Source organism: Spea bombifrons, chromosome 8 (genome assembly GCF_027358695.1).
Source record: "Spea bombifrons isolate aSpeBom1 chromosome 8, aSpeBom1.2.pri, whole genome shotgun sequence".
Taxonomy (NCBI): domain Eukaryota; kingdom Metazoa; phylum Chordata; class Amphibia; order Anura; family Pelobatidae; genus Spea; species Spea bombifrons.
In genome coordinates, this window is record NC_071094.1 from 33235566 (window position 1) to 33248573 (window position 13008).

Genomic DNA, 13008 nt, shown 5'->3' on the forward strand with positions numbered 1-13008 from the left:
CAAATCTCTTGTGATAAATTAAAGGCACTGTTTAGTGTCTCTGACCTCCTCCCTATTATATTCTATGAGTCCTTTAATATGCATTCTTCAAAAACAAAAAGCACTTATCTGACTAAGTTGCAGTCCTGTTGCAGCAGCTCTCCATGCCATGGTCCGACATATCTTGTCACAAGAAAGTGCTCCAGCCAAAATCAATGGCGTCACTTTCTACACATGTACATGTGGTCAGAACATACACCCACCTGATGCGTTCCACAAGCCAGGACTGGAGCTGACTGGAGGTAAGTATATCATGGAACACATCTTCTACATGGAATTCAGCTGGGAGATGTGGAAAGGGCAAATGTATATATTGGTGGATTCTGCGGAGTGTTGGGGTAAATACAAAGTATGTATATCTGTAATTAATATGTGCTTGATTAAGTTTATGTGTGTATATATGTATGTATGATAGCTGCAAGCCACTTAGGGGGGAAGTAACAGGAAAGACAGCTGTAAGAAGATTTCACACCTACATACTATGTAGAGAAGGAAGGAAATGCATCACCTGGAGATAGGCATGGGAAACATAGCAAGTCAATAACATCACACGGTGGGGTCTTGGGAACACAGGACAGGGACCTCATTTACACATCAATAGAGAAATCCCTTAAAAAGACATTGTAGAAACACACACAGAAGGAGACTGGATTGGAGAGTCTCACCCTTAGCACATCACCCACACAGCATACACACTTAGCAGCAGATATTAGATAGATGGGATGTTTGTGATCGGTATGAATGATTGACATCTGTATATCACTGTAACTCTGGTTTTGTCTTTGCTGTAACATAAATCTGGGCAGATTCTAATTAAAGCTCTCTCTCTGGTAAGAACCTTGGGTTGGCTGTTTTATTGTAATATCGGGTAGAAAACCTTAGTAGAACTAGACATATATATTATCTGGAAAAGGGGATACGGTTATATGTTAGTTCTTGGAGGAGGTAACAAGGGGTATTACATTTATCATTAATACACAACGCAGAGCGGATTATTCTCCACGCATATCAATTGGTGGTATTGGTTTGAGAGAGGAGAAGTATATACAACATATTGGTGCCGTGACCCTTGGCCAGAAGAACTTTACAGAGTCTGCCTGGAGTGTGGTGAGTATAATTGTTATTATATTCTATTGCTGTGATTTGTTCGTTTGATATGACATGCAACATGGAGGATGCAAAAGTTACTTATTCTGAAAATGTTAAGAAATGGCTTCTGAATTATATTAAGAGACATGGTGGTCCTTATGAAATCCCACAGGACTGTAAACAGTCATGGGAGATGTTGCAGAAGTTTTTGGGAGAGACATTATTTGAAAAAAAGGTGTCAGAGAGTAAAAGAAAAGGTTGCATTGTGCAAGGACTACTCTCTTGTTGTTTAAGATTGGAAGAAATTGTGAAAGCAAATGAGGATAAGTTGGCAGAGCTGAATGCTTCAATTAAAGTAAAATCTGAAAAGCATGATGAGATGTATAATGAATTAAATAATAAGATTGTTGATCTTAGAGTATATGCAGTAGCAACTGGAGAAGCTTTAATTGAAAAGGCCAAAGTGTGTGAGGAGCTTAAAGAGGAGAATGAAAGGGTGAATGAGAAAATGTTGGATTTGCAGAGAGAATTGGATGAATGCAGACATGCTACCAATATGGCTTTTAATAAAATGGCAGAAAGTATGGCACCTTCTAGTATGTCTCCTGCACCTGAAATTCCTGGGTCCGTTAACTCAGGGATTAGAGATATAGGATATAAATCTATTTACCCATGGGATGATCTGAAACAAAAGCCAGTGAGTATCCCTGCTGCCCCAACTACAGCAACTACAGTGTTAAATCCTGATAATACTGGTGGGATACAGCTTGTTACTAAACATTTAAAGCCACAAGAAATGGATGCCATTGTTAAAGAAATAGGTCTGGTCCCCCAGCATGACATTAACCGTTTTTTGCAATGGTTTTGTGGGTTTCAAAGAGTAAAAGAGATGTATAGCTTGACAAGAGAGGATATTGAAAGAGTTCTGCAGAGAGTTGCTGGAAATGGATTGTGGGTTAGGATTGTACAGACATGTGGTCAGCAGTGTAGAACTAGGGATATGTTGAAAGAGATTTTAAGAGCATTGTATGGAATTACATCTGGTATGTCGTTGTCTGGCAAAATTAAACAACTGAAACAAGAATCTCCTTATGAATTGTCGGCTAGAATATCTACAGTTATGGAACAATTGGTTGTCAGTAATCCTGGTTTTGAACAGGGAGGGCTGATGCATAGATCAATGTTTTTAGATGCATTAGAGCAAGAGGTTAGAGAGGAGATTTTATCAGTAACCCCAGATCCATCAGAAATGTGTGACATATTATTAAGAGCTGATAATTTGTGGAGAAGAAAGATTAAAAATGAGAGTTTTGCTGTTGATGCTGCAAGAATTTTTAGGGTAGAGGGGCAAGAGAGAAGAGACAGGTCTGGCATGTATTCTCAGAGGGGGAATAGATTTCAGAATATGGGAGGTTATAGAACTGATAACGACTCAGATAGAGGAAGGAGGGTAAAGAGTGATAAACCGTTAAAACCATGGGTACCTTTTCATGAAATTAAAAATGAAAGAGATCGCTTACAGGAAGAACTAGACAATGTGAAATATGAATTGGATAAGATCAAGAATGCAAAAACAAGGGTAGCTACTGTGGAAGACAACAAGGTAGTTCACCCTAAAGAAAAAGGTGATTGTTAGGAATTCCGAGCCCCCCGAGCCCCTTCTTGTCATTTTCTCACGAATTTGATCTTAGATCCCTGGGGGCGGCCCACTGTTGATGTTTCATTAGGGGGAACTCGAGTACAAGCGCTGCTAGATAGTGGGGCAGCTGTAAGTTTTAGCAAGCATGTTAATCCAGGAAATGAGAAAATTAGAATTACAGGTATTACGGGGCATTCCATTGAAGCTCCTTTTGTACGTGATGTGGAAATGCAAATTGGACAGGAAAGATGGGTGTGTGATGTTGTATGTGAAAATCAAGATATTATTGGAGCAGATGTTTGTTTGGAACAAGGACTGGTTGTTGATTTGGCTAATTTAAAATTGTGGAAAATGGAAGGAAAAGGAAATACAGGCCATGTATGGCACCCTCCGATGGAACTAGCAACAGCGACAGTGAAACCAGTGGGGGAAGCAAGGGGGTGTTGGGACCCCAAATGGAATGATATTATGAATGAGTATCAGGATGTCATTGCAGAACATAAACAGGACTGTGGTAAAATGCAAACAATGGTGTTGCTGGAAGGCAGTGATCCACCAGCCCAAAAACAATATCCAATACCCAGAGAAGCTTTCCATTCCATTACAGGAGTAATTAAGCAATTAGAAGCCCAGGGCACATTGGTAAGAGGTGCGTCTATATGTAACAGCCCGGCATGGCCAGTGTCTAAGCCCGATGGAACGTATAGATTAACGATTGATTACCGAGTTTTGAATAGACATTCAAAAAGCATGGCCCCTATTGTTGCTGCTTATCCAGAAATTATTGGTAAGATAACTCCAGACATGAAAGTGTTTTCTGTGGTTGATATTAGTAATGGTTTTTGGAGTTTAAGTCTTGATCCCAGGTGCCAATACAGGACTGCTTTTACTTGGGAAGGAATCCAGTATATGTGGACAGTTCTACCGCAGGGTTACAAAGATAGCCCAGCCATTTTTCATGCTCACATGAAAGAAGTGGTAGATAAATTTTCAAAGTCAGAAAGGATTGTTCAGTATGTGGATGATATTCTTATTGGGTCTCCCTCAATGGAGGAACATAAAAATGATATCCAGGAATTGTTACAGCTTTTGAGAGAGGCAGGCTTAAAACTGAATCCAAAAAAAATACAGCTTGGAAGAGAGCAGGTTCAGTTTCTTGGTGTGACCATAGGGAAGTCTGGGCGCAGTATTAATGAACAGAGAGTGGAGCTGATTGGAAAAATTCCCTTACCTACAGATGAAAGGTGCCTAAGACAGTTTCTGGGAATGACTGGATTTTGCAGAGATTTTGTTCCACAATATGCCGAGTTAACAGAGCCACTGTATGATTTATTAAAGCAGGATCAGTGGAAGTGGCAGCTTGAACATACACGAGCAGTGGAAGATCTTAAAAAGGCCCTTGGTAATGCTCCAACCCTTGCTGTCCCTAATCCTAACCTAGAATTTCGGATGTATCCCTATGTGGGCCCCAATTCTCTAGCAGTTGTACTTACCCAGGAGTGTCTTGGCAAACAAAGACCTATAGCATATGCATCCAGGTTGCTTACTGCAGTGGAACAAAAATATCCTCTGTGTACACGTATGGTTTTGTGTTGTTACTGGGCAATAAATAAATTCCGATACTTGACGGGAACACAAACTGTTGTTATAGCAAGCCACCATACCCCTATTGTGTTGTTGGCAAATGGCAAATGGAAAGAAAGTGATGTAAACAGTAAAAGGTTAGCTAGATGGACTACTGCTTTGTTGTCAGAGAACATAAAAGGGATGCTACTGAAAGAACCTAGTGTTCTTGCAGGTGGATTGGTTATAGAAGGTGAACCTCATGAATGCCAGATATTAGGAACAAATTTGCAGCATTCAGTTTTTAGAACGATGCAACAACCTTTTGACTGCAGTCATGAATGTTGGTATATTGATGGTTCCTCATTTTATCAGGATGGACATAGGATAGCAGGCTTTGCTGGTATTTTGGTAAAAGATGAGCAAATTGAAAAACAGTTTATGTATTCCTGTAAATCGGTTTCTGCACAGTATGTTGAGATAGCTGCACTTCTCCAGGTACTCAATGAAATGAAAAATTTCAGCAATGAGGTCAATGTTGTTTCTGATTCAGACCAGGTGTGTAAAGGAGCTGTTGTGTACCTTCCATGGTGGAATGTGATGAGGTTTAAAGGAACAGATGGAGGCAGAGTAAAATATGATTCCTTGTGGCAAGCTATTGAAGAGGAATCACATAATTTCCATAGAATTAATATCAGAAAGGTACAGGCTCATAGGAAGGCAACACGAGAACACCAGTGGAATAACAAAGTAGACAAATTGGCAAAGGAGGCAGCTAGTGTGGCACATGAGTGGCCATTGTTAACAGCTGTTATGTCAATGCCTGTAGCTGTCTTGACACGAGCAAAGGCGAAATATCTTTATGAACGAGCAAGTGAATTAGCTAAACTACAAGAAAAAGATGAGGAGCTAGGCCCATTAAAACTAGCTTGTGAAACAGGTCCTATCCAGTATGAGGGCCAGAACCTATATTTGAGGGAAGGGTTACTTGTAACCACTAAGGATGAGGTACCAATATGGGTGGCCCCAAAAGGAGTGAGAAAAGATATTCTCACTTGGATACATGGCTCTCCGGTAGGAGGACACCCGAAGCTCCCATTAGCAATGGAAAGATTAGACCAGGTAGCTTGGTGGCCCCAAAATTCTTTACATATGGAGGATCACATATTATCATGCCTGGAATGTGCTAGACATGATCCTACTAACAGAAGACGGAGGGGAGCTTTGATGAGACAGGCACCCATGGGACCATGGGAACGTATCCAAATCGATTACACTGGTGAATTACCAAATACTGCCCACCGAAATAAATATATTCTTGTGGTAGTAGATTCATTTAGTCACTGGGTAGAGGCGTTTTCAACAAAAAATTGTACTGCAATCAACACAGCCAGAATACTTGTAAAAGAAATTTTCAGTAGGTGGGGAATTCCAAAGGTTATGGACAGTGATAGTGGACCAGCCTTCATTGGTAATGTTATAGAGGAAACCTGTAGTTTACTAGGAATTAATCACAAATTCCATATATACTACCATCCAGAATCCTCTGGTCAGGTTGAAAAAATGAACAGGACAATAAAGGATGCTTTAAAAAAGGTTGTGAATGTGCAAGGAACTGATTGGGATGAGAAATTGCCATTTGTTTTGTCAACTATTCGTTCCAGAGTGTGCAGATCAACAGGTTTTGCCCCTTATGAAGCTTTATTAGGGAGAAACATGAGAACGTGGGAACATTTACTGAATCCTCTCCCACCTGCCCTAGACACAGTAGCCTTATCAGAAGCCTGGGTTGAGAATCTTAAAGAACATATTTTGACAGTGCATAAATCTATCTGCGCTACTGATGAATGCACTCACAAATATACCCAAAAGTGGTTTAATGCCAAAGGAGATTTAACAGAACATGAGATTGGTGACAGAGTAATGTTGCAAGATTTTGCTCCCTATCATCCATTTCCTAAACCAAAATGGAAAGGTCCATATGGTGTAATAGACAAAATTGGTCCTTCTGTGTACTTACTAGATGTGGGGGAAGAGAATTTTAGATGGACACATGCGTGTCAGATAAAAGCCTTTAAAGGGAAAAACGATGTGCAGAAGTAATGTATATTAACATGTTCTCTTAGTTCTCTTTTCCAGATAATAGAAAATGGAGAAGACCCCTGGAAGAACATCTCAACTAGGAAATGTGAAATGCCAAAATACAGCAGCAGTGATATGGTGGTTGATTGTATCAGGCTTAATGTATATACTGTATATAAAAGGAGAAAGGACTAGCACTCTGATGGACAATAGTCATAAATGGGAAATAAGGGTACATCAGAGCAATTTAGGTGAAAAAAATTCAGGAGATGCAGGTATTCTAGTAGATAGGCATAAGAGGGAGGAAAGACGTCCAGAAGAAAAAGGAGAAATCAGAGTAACTTTAAGAGTAAAGGGGCAATCGCCAGAAGTTACATTTAAGGATAAGCATACCGTGGTTGGGGCTATAGGGGGATGGATAGTGGTACAGTGTAATATTTCAATGCCTAAGTCTAACCTTCCCTCTGAATTTGCAGTTTGGAGCTATCCAGGAGGGAGTGATATGCATAAGAGTACCAGTACATTTTGGGCCAATACCACAAAGGAAGTGAGAATAAAGATGCTGCTGGAAAGAAATTTTACATTAACCCAGGATGGTTCTGTGACATGCAACCCAAATCACAGTGGACTGCATACTATAGTAGACTCAGCAATTAAAGTACAACTTACTAACTCACAGGACTGCCCAACAACCACCCCCTGGCCAGAGCATGGATTATTCATACAACCAACACAAACGGTCGCTTATACAGATGTGTCTTATGTAACATTACCTTTATTGTTAAATTTTTCTTCATTTAATATACCAGAGAGCTGCCCAGAAATGTTGAAAGAATGGTTTAAAAAGGTGTTTCAAGCACATATTAATCTATTCTGGGATGCTACACAAGGGCTTCGTTTTAGAGAGAGAGAAAAAAGGGATCTGGGTACTGATATAATATCAGGATTCAGTTTGGGGACCTCAATTTGGAATAGAGGAGACATAGAGGATCTAAACTCACGAGAACAAAAATTTGTAGATGGGTTGCAACAAATTTTACTTAAAGAGGGACGTGTGGAATTTAACACTCTAGCTGAAACTGATCTATCAATACAGAACATTCACACAGTTGCTGCAGATTTGCAATGGATTAATATATCTGTAAATGCTCTGAGAGAATCAGTTGAGAATAATGATGTGTCCAAGGCTATGGTATGTGGTATAGTCGGAAATCTACTAGTTGAACACCTAAATTTAGGCCTCCAAGAAATAAAACAAGGGGAATGGCCCAGAATTGTGAATTCTACCCTAGTTTTTGATCTGGTTAGGGAATTTGGCATAGATTGCCAGAATGTAGTCCTTTCCAAAATTAAAAGTCTACAGAGTTGGTGCAATAAGTGTAAAGTAGGGAAAAAGGTAATTCCATTAATAATCGACATTCCAGTTTGGACAGAACAGCCTGTACCTGTTTATAAGATGACTATGCTGGGTGAGTTAGACGTGGCTAATGGCACTAATGTTTTAAAACAACTCCTGCCACAAACCCGCTTGGTGGTAAAAGAAAACCAGTTATGGAAGATTATTAACCCCAGTTGCTGTGACAGACGTAAAAATGCTTGGCTTTGTTCCTGTGTACTAGAACCCCTAGTCCGCTCAGATGGATGCATAATGGAGAGCTCAGGGAGCTGCCCAGTTCACCTTCACAGAACTGTAAATGGATGGAAAAGGGTGGTACATGGGCAGGGCCCTACGATCTGTGCACTGGGTGTATCTAAAATTCTCTGGCAACAAACTGTACCTTGTAATGTACCTGCTACAGGATGGTGTGTTAATCTCACCTATGGCTCCATGAAAGTGGGTAAGGAGGTCATAAGAGCTAACGTTCAACTCACACAGGTATCTGTGAACATGGTACAGGAGGAGCTGGGAAATTGGAATAAGATGATTCCCTCACTATTTAAAACAATCCCGCCACTTAACATAGATTTGGATACATTATTTAAAAGAAATAATAGAAGGGTTGTGCAATTACAGGATCTGGTGAAAGAAAATTTAGCCAGCACTAAAGAAATTACACACAGCTTTCAAGAGCCCTGGTGGAGCATCCCCTACAATGTATACACACACCCAGGATTAAGAACTGCTTCTGTAATATTTGTATTCCTGCAATTTGTATTAATTTGCTCCTTATTCATCCTATATTGCTTCTGGAGGAAAGAACTGAAAAAAACACACACCAAGCAGGAACGATTAGAGCTAGCATCAATTGTAGGGATATAAAATACCAGTATATTGGTTCTTGTAATACTGTTTGGGTTTGAGTTGGTATATGTCTTTATGAATAAGTTCCTATATGGATCTTATTCAAGTGGGGGAGTGTTGGGGTAAATACAAAGTATGTATATCTGTAATTAATATGTGCTTGATTAAGTTTATGTGTGTATATATGTATGTATGATAGCTGCAAGCCACTTAGGGGGGAAGTAACAGGAAAGACAGCTGTAAGAAGATTTCACACCTACATACTATGTAGAGAAGGAAGGAAATGCATCACCTGGAGATAGGCATGGGAAACATAGCAAGTCAATAACATCACACGGTGGGGTCTTGGGAACACAGGACAGGGACCTCATTTACACATCAATAGAGAAATCCCTTAAAAAGACATTGTAGAAACACACACAGAAGGAGACTGGATTGGAGAGTCTCACCCTTAGCACATCACCCACACAGCATACACACTTAGCAGCAGATATTAGATAGATGGGATGTTTGTGATCGGTATGAATGATTGACATCTGTATATCACTGTAACTCTGGTTTTGTCTTTGCTGTAACATAAATCTGGGCAGATTCTAATTAAAGCTCTCTCTCTGGTAAGAACCTTGGGTTGGCTGTTTTATTGTAATATCGGGTAGAAAACCTTAGTAGAACTAGACATATATATTATCTGGAAAAGGGGATACGGTTATATGTTAGTTCTTGGAGGAGGTAACAAGGGGTATTACATTTATCATTAATACACAACGCAGAGCGGATTATTCTCCACGCATATCAATTGGTGGTATTGGTTTGAGAGAGGAGAAGTATATACAACACGGAGTACCCCCATGCGTTAGCAAAATGGACAAAATTAAATTTAAAGGGGCCACAAAGCTATCATATGCATTAAAGTGCACATGATAACCGGAGTGTCCCTTTAGTCACAGGACTATTCAACAGGACTCTGCAACTGCTACGAGACTGTATCTGCCATCTTTCCTGCACCTAACCTGATGTTGGGAATGGACTTTCTAATAACAGATTGATGCTGTGTCCCTGCAATTTTATAAATTGTAATGAAAAATTTAAAATAAAAATCCACAAAACAGTAATATATTTAGAACTAGGATGTTATTTTAATGTACTAGTAGTAGCACACTTACTGACTCAATTCCAGTTAACCCACAAGGTTGTTAGGTGGCTTGGTCATCTGTGGGTGGCTTATCTCTCCCATTCCATTCAACCGGCTTCTCCTTAGCAAGAAAGAAAAGAAAACCCAAGGGATGTCCAAACAAGAAGATCTCATAGATGTTTAATATTTTAAACCATGACGCATTCTATTTAATGTTATACTGGTTTCCTTGTACTGATTGCAGGCATCACTTTCTAGTGGAAAATGTAATTTTTTATATATATTATTATTATTTTAAAATAGCTACATTGTTAACTGGTATATCTCTTGCAATGCTATCCTGAAACAATACAAAAGAAACATTGCTTAAATGATGGATTTTTGCAATCATGATGTTTTAAGGTAGACATGCGTCATAAAGTGATATAATAACCTAGAGGAAAAAAATGATCCAGATTACTGACAATCATTTTTTGGCTTCGTAACTTGAGATGAGAAATATCATTCAATTAGCAAAGATAGTGGACACTCAATAGTTGGACGTTAATAAAATCATCATACATCCTTGAAGCACTGTAAGGAAATTTAAAAAAAAGTAGCTATCACGTATGTGGACTTTAAAAGAGTATTTGGTCATCTAGAAAGAGAGGGATACTCCTTTTCTCTTGTGCATGACAGGTCCGATAGCTATCCAAATAAATTGTGGTAATTTGTAGGGCAGTTATTGAACTCCATTAAGTACTTTGTCTTGGTAGACATCTGTAAACTGAAGGTCTTTGATGCCCTTACTATTTGGACACATGCCCAGCTGAGCAGTTTAGAAAAAATGTAGACTTAATCCGTTAATATTGCTTGCTTGATAGAAAAGTCAAACTTTTTGCTCCTGGCATCAAACAGAGTTGTCTTTGGGAAAAAATAATTAAATAGATTGATCACCTGTTAAAATCCTGACACAGCAGATTCTGCTCCTAAAGATTTAGAATGTGCTACAATTTTCAAAACTATCTGTATCTTCCCCCAAACTCCGTAGGCTGCTTGAACTAATGTGTTCCTTTTCAATTGCGTCCTCTGGTTTTATAGTACATTTTTATGTTTCCTGGACATAATGACAGTCTAATTTTATTTTTTTATTTTCATTTAGGTTCTCTTTTCTTATTGTCAGAACGCTATACATCAGAGGTTTTCCGAGTCAATTTGAAATTGCTCAGAGGAAATAATAACTTTCTTTATTCATAATGTGCTTTGTGATATAGTTTAAAGGACACATTGGAATAATGTCTTCCCAAGCTGTCATGGAGTGACAGTGCTAAAACAGCTGAGGCATTTCTGCATTGAGCACAAAAAATATACAGATCTAGGCATGCAAAAGTTTATAAAAGAAAGAAAAGGTTTATTGGAGCAAGGATACAAATAATAGATAACATTTTTAAAAGAGTTGTCCTCAGAGTCAAAAGGAAAAAAAAGTATTTAGTTTAGGAGGCAATTAATGATCAATGCTCAATGATCAATTAATGGTGTCAGCTTCAACGGTCGCTAAAATGCCTCAACAGAGAGGCATTCGGCGACACAGAAAACCCTCCCCAGGACTCACTGTGACCACTCCAGAGAGCAGTCACAAGTGCCACTGTGAGAGATTTTGCCTCTTGCAAGATGGCGGCATCCTTTAAAAAAATAAACTGCTCTAGACCCTCCTGAAAACTCTGCAGGTAGAATACAGGTACTGCATTCATTCATGCAAGTCAACGGAGCCCAGATTTCCAGTCACAATGTGATTAGTAAATTAGTAAAAAAAAAAAAAAAAAAAAGGGATTTTAAAAAAAATGGAGAAAAGTAAAAATAGCTAAAAAATGAAAACAAATGTGGTAACATTTTAAAATAATTATGCAGTGATGTCACCATCAAGGGAACCATCCAGTTCCAACAAAATGAAGTTTATTTTTATGAGCAAGTGCTAACATTAGCGCTGTATCTTCCCAAAAATCCTGACATGGAAAGAGTTAAAATACTAGCATTTCAAATACCCAAGGGGTTTCTACTTTAAAAAAATGAATGGCTTGATGGGGTAAATTGGAGTGGCCAGGTTTAATGAGGTCCCAAATACGACAAAGGCGCAGACTGACCAAAATGGAAGCCTTTTAGCCCCCAAACAACCAGACAAACCCATGCATTGGTGGTATCACTGTACTCAAGAGATGTTGCTGAATACATATTGGGGTGTTGTTTTACAGTGACGTATACCTGGAGTGGTAAATTCATACTTTACCACTGTCTCAAGTTTTGACAAAGGCTGGTGGTAAAATTAGTGCATGGAAATGGTTAAATGGTTAAATACTGGCATAAAACATAAAAACATTGGGTATTTCTAAACTCTGGAGAAATAGTAGAATCTATTTAGCAGGTTTTTTATTATTAGCTTTTTTAGATGAGTAAAACATTTTTTAAATAAAATGTTTCCATCATATATTTTTTTTTTTTTTTTTTTTTTTTTTTTAGAAATGACTGACGAATTGGTACAGAACGCCGCAGAGGCTCCACAGAATGTTTCCGGGCACCTCTGATAGATGTTGGAGGTGTGATGGGGACGTGGGTACCATGTTACACATATGGTGGTCCTGTCCTCTGATACAGCCCTACTGGAAGGAGATCCACCGGGTGATCTCGGAGCGCTCTGATTCCCCCCGCCTTTCCAGCCTCTGCCCATGCTCCTGCACCACACTCCCCGCTCAATCTCACATTACAAACGGTCTATAGTACGGCATTTGCTTGACGTTGCTAAAAGCCTTATAACCCTACAATGGAAATGTCCGCACCCTCCCTCTCATCGGGACTGGGTAGCAAGGGTGGAAGAGATCAGGAGAGTCTCGACTCCGAAACTTAGGGAGGCCTACATGGCCACTTGGTTCTATTGGTTGTCCACTGTCGTTGGGCACAATGCATAGATGCCTTGTGCTGTCGGGCTACTCGGCCAGTCGGCATACTTACCTGAGATGTGAATGGGGCTGTCGCGGCCCGCCCGGTCTTCTCGCTCTGTATCCTCTGTTTACGTTGCTGATTTATGTAATGCTACTCTCTGCCGTCTGTGGACCGCCCTGTGTTCCTATGTATTTGTAGTCTGTACCTGGACCTATGTTCTTGCATTCCATTGTCTCATACCGTGTGTACCTGTTTCCCTATGTCCCTACACCCCACCTTTTCCCTTCTGTACCCCTACCCCTTCTCCTT

The 13008-nt window shown here is 39.5% G+C and overlaps 1 protein-coding gene across 1 annotated transcript; it reads left to right on the top strand.

The window, feature by feature from the left end:
* The first annotated feature begins 1058 nt into the window (after positions 1-1058).
* LOC128503594 (uncharacterized) lies at positions 1059-3308 on the top strand. The gene has a single exon (XM_053473722.1). It carries the CDS (start codon positions 1196-1198, stop codon positions 2762-2764), a length of 1569 nt encoding a protein of 522 aa, XP_053329697.1. The 5' UTR covers positions 1059-1195; the 3' UTR covers positions 2765-3308.
* The last annotated feature ends 9700 nt before the right edge of the window (positions 3309-13008 follow it).